This window comes from Gobio gobio (genome assembly GCF_949357685.1).
Source record: "Gobio gobio genome assembly, chromosome: 2".
Taxonomy (NCBI): domain Eukaryota; kingdom Metazoa; phylum Chordata; class Actinopteri; order Cypriniformes; family Gobionidae; genus Gobio; species Gobio gobio.
In genome coordinates this window covers 75,271,099-75,288,119 of record NC_137098.1, presented here as the reverse complement: position 1 = coordinate 75,288,119, position 17,021 = coordinate 75,271,099, and the positions used below count along the sequence as shown (strand labels likewise).

General features: G+C 37.6%; 1 protein-coding gene across 1 annotated transcript; it reads left to right on the top strand.

Annotated features, from left to right (window-relative positions):
* Positions 1 to 5,926: 5,926 nt before the first annotated feature.
* Positions 5,927 to 16,648, top strand: LOC307139851 (uncharacterized protein). Its single transcript, XM_079838973.1, has 9 exons — positions 5,927 to 6,051; positions 7,122 to 7,160; positions 7,337 to 7,574; positions 8,853 to 8,992; positions 9,352 to 9,652; positions 12,286 to 12,431; positions 14,203 to 14,273; positions 16,165 to 16,270; positions 16,360 to 16,648. The coding sequence occupies exons 1-9, from the start codon at positions 6,018 to 6,020 to the stop codon at positions 16,380 to 16,382; spliced, it is 1,098 nt and encodes a 365-aa protein (XP_079695099.1). The 5' UTR covers positions 5,927 to 6,017; the 3' UTR covers positions 16,383 to 16,648.
* The last annotated feature ends 373 nt before the right edge of the window (positions 16,649 to 17,021 follow it).

Here is a 17,021-nt window from a genome sequence, read left to right as displayed (position 1 = left end):
CGCCGTTATTCCCAACACTGGAAATAACCTTGACAATGATCGATGTAAAAATAAAATAAAAAAAAGTTGTTAACATCTATTTGACAACTACATGATCTTGTTTTTTTAATCTGTAGCCTCCTCATTGTGGATAACTATAGGTTTTTTTGGTCATGAAAAATGATTAATGATTGATAAAAATGATTAATAAAAATAAATAAAGCCACAATGTGTCACATTTGTTACATAACATTTTTATTCAAAAATATTATTTGCTCTGCTGTTGAAGGATTTTTTTTTACATAGAATTTATCCAGCCTTTGGAAAAATCCTCTCACAAGGGACACTTGCTGCTGGCATGCACAAATATTTTTTTAGCAAGTAACTTGCATACAAATGAGGGAAAATCACTGCTATCACAAAATCTCTCTCCTCTCACAAAAACCCACGAGGTGAAGATGGATTAACTTCACTTTTAAACTGTGGGGAATGAGGTTCATACAGATGTGTGACTGTGTGGTTTGTTCCCGCCCCCTTTAATCAAACGCAGTTTCGGCAGGCGCCACCCGCCACCTGCACTGCACTGCACCCACGCTCCTTCACCTGCACTGCACTGCACCCACGCTCCTTCACCTGCACTGCCGATCACTCATCTGGTTGTTCAAATAAACATTCATTACCTGCATTATTGTGTCTGTCCCTTCTGTGTTGTAACATATACACTAACTTTTGTCTTCCAAGTGCATGTCACGTGATTTGGGTGATCGCTCAAGCTGCATGGTGGAAGGACAAAGAGCCAGTTTCCCCATTTAGCCAGGTTAGATAAATGCTACCTTGGAGTCCCAGGGGCAACAACATCATTTTCGTAGCTTGTTATGAAATAAAAAAATCTCTCTCACCTCAGAAAACCGCTTTCCTGTCATGTCAGCTGTTATTCTGTGCTCGTAGCACACACTCTTCAATTACATGTGCATGCGGCGGCGCGCCATATATAAAGTGAAGAGAAACTACGAGCATGCAACGTTACAATGTCAATTTGAAAGTCATGAAATAAAAGTAATGTACCAATAAATCACGTAACTGGTTCGACATGTGTGAGCTGGGAAGGCATGCAGGTGTGATGTGCATTCTGTTCATCATGTTTTATTAACAGTTCATGATCTATTGTGTATTCACCATGATAACTGTTGTTTCCATAACCACAAAATGTTTTTTTTTTTTTTTTTAAACATTATGGTAGATTTATTTCTGACTAGTCTACAGTGGAGGCATTTATTTAATTTTAGTTTACTAATTAAATATTTAAATAAAGATTTATTTAAATAAAGTTAATAAAGATAAAGTTAATAAGGTCAATTATTGTTGTTGTTATTATTAAGATAAAAGTTAATCTATTGTTATTATTGCTGGTGCCATGTCATGAACCCTGACCCACAGCAAACAGAACAGAACAGAACAGAACCGTGGCTCCAAAACCGTGACATAAATCGAATTGTGGCACAAGTGTATTGTTTCACCCCTATTATTTATTGTTTCTTTAAAAAAAAAAAAAACGATTTGTACTGACCTCGAACATTTGAATGGTAGTGTAAATATAATATTAGGCCTAATTATAATAATCACAGAATAATGAAAATGAGCATTTTATTTGATGGGGGGGTGGTAGGGGACCTAGATAATGGGTAGGGGGCGCTGGCCCAAAACAAGGTTGAGAACCACTGATCTAGACAAAGTTCAGTGAGAATGAGAGAAAAAAAGTGTGCGTCTGATTCAATCAGTACAGACAACAGACACAATTAAACCTTAAATCTGCAGCGTTTAACTAGCAGCATCGAATGCAATTGCACTGTTTGATGTTCAGGTCTTTTATTGACTTTTCCTACATCACCTCTCTGAGGCCTGCAACTGCAGCAAAACAAACAAAAGAAGGAACAACAACGTCATAAGAATGTCTGCAATTATACCAGTCACGACACAGTTTGCTTTACAAATGAGCACCTTTTGCATCTGAAATGGGCCAATACATCAATGCTTATCAACGTTTGCATAAGTGTCCTGTATGATGGGACTTTTTGTCCATTTCCACATGAGCTCTTCAAGACGGTTGACAAGATTAATGACATCCTGTCAACACGCTAATGAGACCTGAATGTCAAATAATAAACAATGTGCTAAAACACCTGTCCCTATCTTTACCATTAAACTTACCCACACCACCACACCTATCCCTAACTTTACCCTTAAACTTACCCATACCACCACACCTGTCCCTAACTTTACCCTTAAACTTACCCATACCACCACACCTGTCCCTAACTTTACCCTTAAACTTACCCATACCACCACACCTGTCCCTAACTTTACCCTTAAACTTACCCATACCACCACACCTATCTCTAACTTTACCCTTAAACTTACCCATACCACCACACCTGTCCCTAACTTTACCCTTAAACCTACCCATACCACCACACCTGTCCCTAACCCTACCCTTAAGCTTACCCATACCACCACACCTATCCCTAACTTTACCCTTAAACTTACCCATACCACCACACCTGTCCCTAACTTTACCCTTAAACCTACCCATACCACCACACCTGTCCCTAACTCTACCCTTAAACTGACCCATACCACCACACCTGTCCCTAACCCAACCCTTAAACTTACCCATACCACCGCACATGTCGCTAACTTTACCCTTAAACTTACCCATACCACCACACCTGTCCCTAACTTTACCCTTAAACTTACCCATACCACCACACCTGTCCCTAACTTTACCCTTAAACTTACTCACACCACCACACCTATCCCTAACTTTACCCTTAATCTTACCCATACCACACCTGTCCCTAACTTTACCCTTAAACTTACCCACACCACACCTGTCCCTAACTTTTCCCTTAAACTTACCCATACCACCACATCTATCCCTAACTTTTCCCTTAAACTTACCCACACCACCACACCTGTCCCTAACTTTACCCTTAAACATACCCACACCACCGCACCTGTCCCTAACTTTACCCTTAAACATACCCACACCACCACACCTATCCCTAACTTTACCCTTAAACTTACACATACCACCACACCTGTCCCTAACCCTACCCTTAAACTTACCCATACCACCACACCAATCCCAAATTTTACCCTTAAACTTACACATACCACCACACCTGTCCCTAACCCTACCCTTAAACTTACCCATACCACCACACCAATCCCTAATTTTTCCCTTAAACTTACCCATACCACCGCACCTGTCCCTAACTTTTTCCTTAAACTTACCCATACCACCACACCTGTCCCTAACTTTACCCTTAAACTTACCCATCCCACCACACCTGTCCCTAACTTTACCCTTAAACTTACCCATCCCACCACACCTGTCCCTAACTTTACCCTTAAACTTACCCATACCACCACACCTGTCCCTAACTTTACCCTTAAACTTACCCACACCACACCTGTCCCTAACCCTACCCTTAAACTTACCCATACCACCGCACCTGTCCCTAACTTTTTCCTTAAACTTACCCATACCACCACACCTGTCCCTAACTTTACCCTTAAACTTACCCATCCCACCACACCTGTCCCTAACTTTACCCTTAAACTTACCCACACCACACCTGTCCCTAACTTTACCCTTAAACTTACCCACACCACACCTGTCCCTAACTTTTCCCTTAAACTTACCCATACCACCACATCTATCCCTAACTTTTCCCTTAAACTTACCCACACCACCACACCTGTCCCTAACTTTACCCTTAAACATACCCACACCACCGCACCTGTCCCTAACTTTACCCTTAAACATACCCACACCACCACACCTATCCCTAACTTTACCCTTAAACTTACACATACCACCACACCTGTCCCTAACCCTACCCTTAAACTTACCCATACCACCACACCAATCCCAAATTTTACCCTTAAACTTACACATACCACCACACCTGTCCCTAACCCTACCCTTAAACTTACCCATACCACCACACCAATCCCTAATTTTTCCCTTAAACTTACCCATACCACCGCACCTGTCCCTAACTTTTTCCTTAAACTTACCCATACCACCACACCTGTCCCTAACTTTACCCTTAAACTTACCCATCCCACCACACCTGTCCCTAACTTTACCCTTAAACTTACCCATCCCACCACACCTGTCCCTAACTTTACCCTTAAACTTACCCATACCACCACACCTGTCCCTAACTTTACCCTTAAACTTACCCACACCACACCTGTCCCTAACCCTACCCTTAAACTTACCCATACCACCGCACCTGTCCCTAACTTTTTCCTTAAACTTACCCATACCACCACACCTGTCCCTAACTTTACCCTTAAACTTACCCATCCCACCACACCTGTCCCTAACTTTACCCTTAAACTTACCCATACCACCACACCTGTCCCTAACTTTACCCTTAAACTTACCCATCCCACCACACCTGTCCCTAACTTTACCCTTAAACTTACCCATACCACCACACCTGTCCCTAACTTTACCCTTAAACTTACCCACACCACACCTGTCCCTAACTTTACCTGTATACCACCTCAATATCAGCAGAAGTGATTTACAATATAATATGAACACATTAAGTACATTGTACTTATTTTTTGATGTAAGTACATAGTAGTTAAGGCCACCTAATATAAAGTGGGACATTAACGCTTTTACCCCGCTCAAACCACCTTACATTTCCTGCAGTTTAGTTATGAAAATGATGCAGAGCAGCGACTGACTGCCTGATGAAGCCTATTAGAATGCAGTTAAAATGCCACTAAAATTAAAGATTTGAGGGCAAAATGCCCCCGAATGGGTTGTTGTGTCATTCATATCGTATAGTTAAGCAATATCACACGAGAGTTACGGATTAGCAGACTCAAGACAGGATTGATGGAGATGTGGTGGAACTTTATTACAGCGAGTGAGCAGATGGCAAAACAGGCAAGTAATTTAGAATAATATTAGTTTGTGGTGATAAATGGATGGTAACTGGATTTACTGTGTTGCAGGTCATGGTGGAGATCATGGATGTGAGATAGGTTTTGTCGGGATGGACACACCATCTGGGTAGTGGTAGGTTATCTTTACTCTCACACTGGTAATCAGTAATGATGCTGGAGACACGAGGGAGTAGAAATAAAAACAGGAGAATCGTAGGAGATACCCTGGACCTTGGGAGTGCAAGTAAGTAGTACTTGATCAAACGAGACCAGACAATGTGTGTTAGTTTTCTAGGTGTGTGCTTTTATCAGTGAGGTGATGAACAGTGACAAGTGAGGGTGATGACATACTTTTGCTCAGGCGTTTCAGAGCATCTAAACCACCATTCGAGATGCTGTATGACGTGATTGGTCCATACTCAAGTTTTTTGCTGCACATTTATTTTTATTTTATTGGTAAGTGCATGTTATTTTTGTTTTGTTTATGCACGTCTTCTTATCAAATAAAACATTTATCCACTTCAATTGAGCACATTTATGATTTTTTTTTCTTCTTGGAATAAAACATCTTGACGTTTCCATCCAGAGTATTTTTTTATGTGAAATCCCAAAATGGGCAGATGGAATTTTTTTTGTTTTAAATAGTTGCAACAAAGCCACTTCAGAATTGAACGGGATAAATTCATAAAGACAGCCACTTACTTCCTTCCCATCAATTGTTTGAATGAATCAGTTGAATGAATGATTCAAAGACTCACTCGTTAAGACAATGACACATACTGTAAACAAAACACACCAACAACCAATCAAAGCAGCAAGGATTTAAGGGGCGGAGTTTAAGGATGAAAAGAGAAAGATAGAGAAGGGTGGAGAGAGTCGAAGAAAGAAGTCATCAAGAAATACATAATCTCCAACCAATTAATCCAACAAAACACTAAAAAGAGTAAACAAAGGTAGGTTGTGTTCTTTCTGCATCACTCAGGATGGAAATATAGACCAGTAATCATTGTGTCTCTTATTTTAAGTGATCTTCACATCTGGTTGTATTCCTGCTGAAAAGAGAGATGTGGATGTTCGGATACTTGTTTTCACTTCTCGGTAAGAATCTCTCACATCTCTTGTACTAAATAATAGCTGATGCTTAAAGCTTATTATTTATAGCTTTATATTTTGATATTTTTATTTATTTATCTATAGCTGATTTACAAAAATAAATAATAAAGTCTTCTCTCAAATGGAAAACTACCAAGAAGTTTGATCTAGAGTTCTAACCTCTTGCATCTAACTATTTAAAACAACAGCAACTGGTTATGCAGTTGTATGAGTGATTAGTGGTTGCACCACTGTTGTTTTAATGTCTCTTTTACAAATATGGTTTTAAGCAAATGATTCCTTTGCATGAGTGGATTGTAACCTCAACCGCATAGATTTGGTTTTTAGCACTAGTATGGCCATTCAAATCAAACTACACAGATGCACTAAATGTGCATTTGTCCAGAAATTGTTCAGAAAGAGTTTTTATTTATACAAGTATGTGATGCTTTACTGCCATTTGTTCACTGAATAACCAGATATGTAAAGAATGCATGTAAAAATAATAATAATCAGGACCGTTGCAATTTAATCAAAACAGGTTCCAAAAGTCTATTTATTTTAGTATTTTTTTGCAGTGATGCCATAGAAGAACCATTTTCGAAATCCCAAAGAATTCAGTGATCATTTCTTAAAAGAGCCATTATTCTCTTAGCGTGAAGAACATTTTAAAAGTCTAAAAAACCTTTCTTCATGGAACCATTAATGCAAATAAAATAATCTTTATTTGTAAGAGTGTGTGATTTCTGCGACGTGAAACATGGACGGATTCACTGAATTGACTGACCCACCAAAATAAAAGTTTGGTTTAACTTGAAGAAATAAATATATTTGTATTATTTAGTCAAATGTACTTCTCAAAGTAATACTAATTTATAATATTACATTTTAATTTATTAGACATGCTGTATTTAATTAAACGGAATCTAGAGAAATTAAAACACAAAACAATAGTCAGAATTTGGGAGAAGAAAAAAAGAAAGAAATGGCTTTCACACTAAACCTTTGCTCGTAGTTAAAATAATGAGGCAATTATTCCAGATTAATAACCATTTCCTTTTTATTTCTGCAAACAGGCAGTGTTGCCATTCATGCCAGGACAAATAACTTGCAAGGTAACTGTTTCTTAAATATTTAACAGAAAGAACATGTTCTCTGATAAAACCAATTTAGTGTAGGTAACTGAGAAAGTCATGCTCTGATTATATTATAACGCAGTGAGACAGCCCCTTTCCACTGCAGGTGAATCATAAAATGAGATTATCATTATTTTTTTTTTAACCCTTTCTAGAGAATATTGCAATCAGGGGAAGGGCTGAACAGTCATCTACATTTTACTTTAATGCTGATGCTGCCACTGATAATTGTGTTTCTTGCTGCACCTACACCGAAACTGAGACTAACCCGTGGTGGAGGCTGGATCTAACAAAATCAAAAACCCTTAAAGAAGTGGTCGTCACTGGCCAGATCAATGGAGCCGAGATTCGCATCGGAGACTCCCTGGACAACAACGGCAACAACAATTCCATGTGACGTTCTTGATAAGAAAAATTAGCATTTACTCAACAAAAAAAACATAACAATAGAAAAGTTGATGGTACTCCAAAATATGACATAAACATGTTGTGCAATATTATTTAAAGGGGGCCTATTATGCTGTTTTTTCAAAGACTTCTTGTTGGGCTCTACTAGAAGAGGTTTTCCTGCTTAAATGTTGATTATTCTGCCCTTGTAAAAGAGTTCCCCTTCTTCAACTAGACAGACAGATAACTCCTTCCTCAAGAAAGTTGAACTGAAGCATGGATTTATTAGCATCACCACTTCAAATACAAGTGGAACAGAGTAAAACTGAAATACAGAAAAAGGGAGGAATAAGTTTCTAAATCTTCACATTCAATAAATGCAACAGTTGCTTAAGGAATAACTGAATATAACATACAATAATAATCTAGATTAATGTAATATCGTACTGAAAATAATCTCTCTAAACATTAAATTTTTCCCAAAATAATGTCACCAAATCCGAATATAAGATGAAAACAAGCTTGTAGTAAACACATTAATACTTACAGACAAAGCTTCAATAAATGATTGCAAAGATGATGAATAGATGATAGGGTGTGTCTCAATCAGCTCCCTAGTTCAGTAGTCAGGGCACTGATCAGGGAGTCAGCCCATTGACTTATGTCCTTATCAGTGCCCTGACTACTGAACTAGGGAGCTGATTGAGACACACGCCGTGTGAGTATCAGCATCAACTGAGTGAAAACAAGTTGGCTGCTATTAAGGTCAGAGGTTACTCTCTGGACTGGCACCATCTAGTGGCTCTAAAAATAAACTACACTGAGAACAGTACATTTATTATTTCCTCATATTCTCCATTGTTGGGCTCTTCTCTTCCCAGGCTGTCAGTAACGCTCTGTTTAGTTCCTGTCTCTATGAAGCCCCTCCTTCTAAAAAGCACACTGTGCTCTGATTGGTCGGCTGGAGCAGTGTGTTGTGATTGTGTTTGGGAAATGCCCCGCCCCTTACCATAACCGCCAGATTCAACACACTAATAACCAACTCAATCAGGCCACGCCCCTTTATTCTGCATTTTAATTATTATAATGAGGAATATTGTGACGTGTTGGTTCTTGGAAGAAAACTCAAGACTACAATGGAGGCATTTCAGGGAGTTCAGAAACAGTGACTCTGATTATTACACTAAAGAAAGATGAAGAAATAAAAAAAGCCTCTTTAAATGGAGACTCTTGAAATCGCTTTAGTCCATGTGAAGTGATAAATGTTTCATATTCTCTCTCTAGATGTGCGAAAACGTCTGGTATCCCAGCAGGACAATCCGCCTCTTACTGGTGCTTTGGAATGGAAGGACAATATGTGAACGTGGTCATTCCTGGAGATTCAAAGAGTCTCACTCTGTGTGAAGTGAAAGTCTATGAAAAAGGTAATAATATGTCAAATATACAAAAGTCCAGAATAATTAAGATTGTTAGTACACCATAGCTGTATTAATTTGATCAAAAATACAGTACAGTGATATATTATTACAAATGTAAAATATCTGTTTTCTTTGTGAATATATAGCAAAATGCTATTTATTCCTGTGATCATTTTCAGCATCTTTACTCCAGTGTCACATGATCTTTCAGAAATTATTCCATGCCGATTTGCTGCTCAAGAAACATTTCTGATTATTATCAATGTTAAAAACAGATAAGCTGCTTCAAGTTTTAATAGAAACTGTGTACATAACATAACCTAACATAAAAAGTGCCCTAACATGCAGCCTAATCACTTTCACAGATGGTACATTATTAAAAGGAGATGCTGTTCAGTCATCTTTATTTAAATACTGGCATGCTGAACGTGCCATTGATGGAATAAAACCCATCCAAGGCAAAGTCTCATCGTGTACCCTTACAAATGAGCAGAGAAATCCCTGGTGGAGGCTGGATCTGCTGGATAATTACTACATTAATAAAGTGACCATCACCAACAGACTAGACTGCTGTCCTGAAGGAGCACACTGCTGTCCTGACGGAATCAACGGAGCAGAGATTCGCATCGGAAACTCCCTGGATAACAACGGCAACAACAATCCCAGGTTACTCATCACTTGTACAAGAAAATGTTCTATATAGAACCTTAAAGGGTTCCGTCATAGGATCATTTTATGGATTTAGTTTGAATTAATTCATAAAACTGAGTCAAGAACCCCACTGAACCTTTTAACTGGTATTAAGTTCATTGATTGAACCCATTTTAAAATTTGTAGAAAAGAAAAGCAAGCGAGAAGGTCCACACCTAAACATTAGCGTCATTGGAAAGAGATGGTACAAAAATATATGAATGTGATCATACAAATTCATACGAATTAGGCACCAATTTACAAAAACTTTATTTAAAAAACTTCCTGAAATGTGTTTTGTGGTAAATATTTTATAAAGATATATAAGCTATTATCACAACACTACAAGCAAAAACTATTTTAAAATCTGAAAAAATAAGATTTTTGGAAAATTGTAAAAAAATAAGTAATAATAATTCACCACCAATATTGCGATTGCAATTCAAAAAGCGACTGAATCTCTTTATCTTCCGTAATATTTAACAAAGACAAACAATAAATCATTGTATAGTATGACCAACACAAAACTAGTTCTGTCATGACAACTCTCGGGAGATTAGTATTGTAATAGATTGTATGGTAATGAATAGGGCAATGTTAATGTATTTGGTCTTGGTGGAATAGATCTGCTGCAGAGCAAGCATTGCTGTGAGCATGTATGACTTGCTGCAGCTGCACATTTAACATACATTAATTAACCCCCTCAAGCAGGTAAAACAATGTGATAAAAACACACGCAAGTCGGATCCAAATGTTGCATATATAAAACTAGTGATGTGAGAAAGCAAACTGTATCATCATGCTGCCGACAGAAACATAAACAAAACAGAAATGGAAATTTTTTTTTTTTGATAATCGTCAATTGTTCTAAAAAAGCAGACTGTTTGGATTTATATGAAATGGTAACACTTTACAATAAGATTCCATTTGTAACATTACCTAAGGTTAAAGGTCTCATGACATGAATATTTCACTTTATGAGTTTTTTTTAACATTAATATGAGTTCCCCTAGACTGTATATGGTCCCCAAGTGGCTAGAAATGTTGATAGGTGTAAATCGAGTTCTGGGTGTCCTGCTCTGCCTTTGAGAAAATCTGTGATCAGAGATTTCTGATATGTAGCTAATCATTCAAGTTCACGCAGACTTTCTTCCTAGATCGTTAATACGGTTTATGCATCCGTGAATCAAGCCAGTGACTAAACGATCAACTTCACATTGTTTCTCTTAGTAGCATGAAACAAATCTGTTATTTAAATTGTGATTAGATGCTAGCGATCAAAGAACACTCTTTATAATGTTCGGAGCGGTCAATCACACGTCTGTCTAACGTTACTCAATGCTCTTCACTGCAGCCTTTCATGTGATGGGAAAAGATCTAAAAATAATGCTATTATCAACACTTTCACGATTCGTTCATCTCGACGGCTGTAATGGTAAAACGTAATAAAAGTATTCGAGAGGGGTTCAACATGTTACAAAGTTCGTAGAATATGGAGGAAGAAGACAGGGTCGCATGACTGGGACTCGTGTTTATTCAGAACTCTCAGATACAAACAAAATAAACTTGTGCTCTCAACAACTCCGTACAATATAAATTTCTCAGCAATCTTTCTCCAGCTCTCCGTCTCTCTGGTCCACGAGTGCCGTCCGTCTCTCTCTGGCAGTGCATGCTGTAAAAATGTATTGCATAATGCATGTAGTTCATGCAAGCTAAAACATCCTTATTAAATGGGACTTGCATAGTGTTACCTATGAAATTTGCACGCATGTTTCTAGGTTATAGCTAAATAAACACATTTGACCTGTAATATTTTTTAATTATTTTCTGAAGAATTTGTTCTCATTTGAATATATTCATATTTATATGCGTTTTTAATTTAGCACATTTTAATGGATCATTATTGTTGTTTTTTTCTTTTCTTGTAATAAAGTTCAGCACTCTTTTACTTATGTTTTTTTTTTATATCCAATATCCATTTTAAAAACTATCGGTTGATTAATCGGTTATCGGCAAGTGTGGTCCAACCTAGTTATTGGTATCGGTAAAATCCACTATTGGTAGACCTCTAATATCCAATGAAAAAGCAATCCATGAACAACCTTATAGTTCTTCCAGACTTTGCTGATTTCCACAAAAGAGTTCCTCTGAGCATAATATTTATTTCATAGCCATCAGACGTTTGAACAATCCCAACCAGATCCACAAAGCTGACAAAAATATGCATTAAGCATTAGAGAACAAGAAAAGTCCTTAGTTGAGCATGAAACCAAAAGTTTACCAACAAGGACTTTTGTAAAACACATAACCTTAGCAACTTTACATGGCTGCTCACTTAAATGATATCCTACATATGTGCACTATTATTAGGCCCATATCCAAGTGTTGGTGCGGAGTGTGGAAGCTGAAGTATAGCGTGCTTACTGCCTATATATTATTTGTTACTCTGAAGCTAGATATTAGCATATTAACAATTATTTTTGTTCAGTCTTTTCTAAGAGGTGATCCTACACTCTGCTTAACCCATTGTGGTGATTTATTTCATTCCTCCCGTTTTGAAACTGTGCAAAATGATTAAGGTGTTTTCCTTTATCTCTTTGACTCTCCAGATGTGCTGTAATTAATAGTATTCCAGCAGGTGCTTCTTACAACTACTCATGTCCTCAAATGGAGGGACGTTATGTGAACCTGATTATTCCTGCAGATCACAAGATTCTTACGCTGTGTGAGGTGGAAGTCTATGGGTTTTTGCCAGGTAATTCAGTACTAAGGGTGGACAATATGACCATATGATAAATCTTAGTAATTAATCTAAATCTAAAGTTGCTTTATTTCACACTAACAATATATATATATTTTTTATTTAAATAATTATAACATCAACATTTTTGATACCATATCACCAATTTCAATATCACAAAAAATTAACACTTGCCTAAAAATTAAAACTCAAGCTTATGAAGACAGATAAGATAAGAACAAAGAAACACATTGTAAGTGTAACTGAGACCAGCTATTGAGAGCTGTGCTGGTAAACCTCACTCCCCTGATCTCAAGAGTTGCACTAGCGACTGCCGCTAGAGACTGCGATATTTAGCATCCTTGTTAGTCGCCTGCCACCCATCCCACTAATGCCTGTTTGAGTCCCGCTCGGAGCGGGGAGAGTAGGACTAGAGGGGTTACATAAGCAACAGGACATAAAAAACTACAATAGCACAAAGACACAAATTAAATAGACCTACCTGAAAAACTTCAAGCACTAAATAAGACACACTACATACATTACAAGTAATTAAATGTACAAAAACACTGCATAGTCTTCACTGTGAAAATTAAATATAAATGTATTATTATTAAAGTTATAAAAATTGTGATTCAGTCAGGAGCAGTGAGTGATTTTCTCTTTGTCTTTTGTTGTTTGATTAACATTAACATCCACAGCGGGTTAATTAGTCTGCTGTCACTTTAAAACCGAATGCACTGATCTAATACACTGATACACATGCATTTTCTTTCTTAACTGTTTTCGTTCCCTTAAGACAAATATTAATGTTTACGAGGATACTCATGCATATGGTGCAGGCAGAGCAGGTGGCCAGGTCAGAGCAGGCAGCCAAGGCGGAGCAGGCTGGAAAGGCTGCCAGGGCAGAGCTGGAGACCACCAGAGCCATGTAGATGGAACCAGAAACTCCCAAGGCAGATCAGTGGCAAACCAGAACCAGGCAGACTTCTCATACCTGATGAGGCATACAGACTCAGTAGGCCATGATGTCAGGTTCATAGACAGGTGTAGGCACAGAAAGCACAGACTCAGGAACAGACTTAGGAATGGCCTCTTGGGCAGAAAAGGGCTCTGGACCGGACTCATCGGGTTGAAGACGGCTCAGGAGTGAACCGAAGAGCTGCAGTGTACTCTGGAGCAGGTTCTTGGGCTGAAGTTTACACTGGACTCTGGTCAGGGGCTGGAGCCTACACTGGACTGGGCTCAGGGGCTGTAGGTGATGTGTGTGCAGCCCACATACATAATATAGCCATGGCCCATATGGCCAATGCTGCAAACTCAGACTCTGGCACGGTGTCCGTGGTGGCTGAAGACCCAGGCATGGTGGCCATCTTGGCTGGAGACCCAGGCATGGTGGCCATCTTGGCTGGAGACCCAGGAATGGTGGATTGGAATGGTGACCATGTTGGGATGAGACTCTGGAATGGCGGCCATGACGGGACGAGGCTCTGGAAAGGTGGCCATGGCGGCTGGGGTCCGCAGGAGGCCAAGCTCTGCAGCCGTCAGAGCTTGGATTGAGAAATGTTTTGATTGTTTGAAAGACATGGTCATTAATAATGGCTATTCAATAGATTAATAAACTCTGAATGGACACACTTTTATGTCTCACGGCCTTGCTTTCACTTGCACCAAATTTAATATGTCCATCCTGAAAAAAGTCCAAAATCTCATTCATTTGTCTTGTAAAACTCATTCCACAACTTGTGTGTGTTGACTTCACTATGTTGATTTGTATTTTTTTCAGTAAGAAAACACTTTGTGAGGATGAAATTTGTCTCCACTTCTGACCCAGACAACGACAAACTCCTCTCTCAGGTTGGGATAAGAAAATACACATTCACTAACACTTCCCTAACACTATAGTAGTAACAGATAACAGATGCCAGGTTGTACACTATACTGTAGTTCACTGCTCATGTTCACTTAAGCAAAACCTAACTGCCTAAATGTGAAAAAAATAGGTTGAATTAGGGCTGGGCGATAAATCGATTTTATCGATTAACTCGAATGTGTAGTTTACGTCGACTTGTTTGAATGAAAATCGGTTTCCTCTTTAACATCCGCCGACGCTCCCCTCTGGGCTCCCGTGATGGCTCAGTGCTCCCCCGCACGTTTGCCATAGAGATAAACAAACAACAAGGACAGTGTTGCACTTTTATTTGAAAAAGACATGAAATGACCACTAGAACCAGTAGATGGCGGCATAGGAGCACTTATTGGCTTATTAGCCATTTCCACTCCCTAATATATGGACAAAAGAAGGAAGAAACAAAGTATCATGAAAAACAAACTTTTCTTTCAAAATGTGTCTAAATTACCCAGAAAAAGGGCAAGAGCTCTCCTTTTATAATCACTGAAGCTGTTGGTTAGTTCAGTGTGAAACTATAAAAGAACAATGGTAACCTATATTTAATAAGAGCAGAATATTTAAACTTTCCCTATATTTTTTTGCACATTACTGTTGTTAAAAAAGTTAATTTTATCTGCATATCAATTCATAAACCTTTGATATGTATATTGTTTATTGCAAAAGATATTGTGCCCATTTATACTGTGGAATAGTTTACCGGGGTTTATTCACATGCTGAAAGTTTTGGACCCCAGGTATGTGCTACGAAGCCGCAAATATTTTACATAAAGAAAATAAAGTTAAAACTTGTTTTGAACAAATTCTTTGTCATCTGCAGATTGATTTTAAGTAGGTAGGAGGGGGGAAAAAATGTAATGTAATGTAATCCGATGTAAATCGGATTTTCTTTTGAAAAAATCTGGGAATTTTTTTTTTTTTTTTGTCATATCGCCCAGCCCTAAGTCGAATACAAAAACAGCAAAATCCACTACAGTAATAGTAGCATGTACTTCTCCTTTTACACATCAAGCACGTATTTTTTGTTATTTATTATTAATATTTTTTCCCCCTCTTATAAATGTAGTTAATTTAACAGGCCGTTTTTGCATCTGCATCTTTGAGAAAACGATTCATGAAGTGGCTTGCCATTTCAAGCTGCCAGTCGTCACTCGGTCTGCTGAGACCATTAAACGTTTAAAGAAACAACTCAAACACTTAACTAATCCACAACCATAAACAAAGGCACTTACTATATTAACCTCTTGTGATGAACCTCATTTGGATAAAAGCGTTTGCCAAATCAATGTACAGTATAAATATCCGACTCAAACTGAGATCAGCTGCTTGTTTCTAATGTTGGGCATCACTGATGTGTACATGTAGGCAGTCAGGTGTTGATGTGCATCTGTCTGATGTTCTTGAACTGGAGAAGTTATGAAAGTGTTTCTACAAACTTAAAAAAAAAAAAAAAAAGTAATTGTGACTTTATATCCTACAATGTAGCTTTTTTCCCCCTCAGAATTACGGAATATAAATTTGCAATTGTGGGGAAAAAAGCCTTATTGACTTTCTCCTTCAGAATTGCAAAAAAAAAAAAAAAAAAAAAAAAAAACAATTTTGAGTTATAAAAGCAGAAAAAGCTCAAATCTAACTTTTTTTCTTGTAATTGTGAGTATAAATCACACAATTCTGAGAAAAAAAAGTCACAATTTTGTTTATTTTCTAATTCCGTGACAGAAACAACCTTCCATAAGTTGTTCTGATACATTATGTTTAAAAAGTACAATGAACACTTTTAATTGAAAATATGTATTTTTTAAAAATGATAAAATAATAATACGGACAATGTTCTTTTAGCTTCAGTCTGCACTGGAATTACGAGGGATGACTAATTTCAAAATGTCCTGGACACAACTTCCCCAGCCAGAGAAGAAACGGGATGTAGAGGAAGAAGAAGAAGAAGGTGACTTCATTTACACAATAAAACTATCTAATATTTGGTTTAGACATCATGAATGTCTAAATATGCTAAATAAATTTTTTTTTTTACAGGTCCATGTGAAATAATACAATAACCTGGATGCACAAAATCTATTTAGGAGGAAACACGATCCGAGACTGATGCTGCATAGAGTTAAAATATAGTTAAAGATGTGTTTCATGTCATAAAAAGGTCAAATTACCATGAATATTCTTTATGTTGAAATTAATGTTCTAAATTCGAAACGATTAGTATAGATCACTCTCACTCTTTCAACTTATCACAAACCTCCACAGTGTAGCACTATATATAAAGCATGACTGTTTCTCTATTCATTAAAGATGAAGTGTGTGTGACTTCAGAATGTGTGTGTTATCCTTTGAAGAGTACAAAATTCATGAATAAGTTTTGATAGTATTTCCATTCCAAAAAAATGGTGCTATATGGCACTAAAAGTGGTTCTGTGTCGTAATCATAGGGGAACCACTTTTAGTGCCATCTAGCACCATTTGTTTAGAGTGTATAGTTGCCTTCAATGTCAAATTTGAATAGGAGGAGAACATTTGGCATCTAACTCTGCTTTCAACAGATCAATATTTATTCATAAACAAATGTATTATGTATAAAAGTCGAAGAACATTCCATGCAAACTCAAAAAAGCTGCATTTATCTTATAATCTGTTGACTATGAAAACACAACAAACAACAAATACATTTGTCTTAAAGTGTTTGA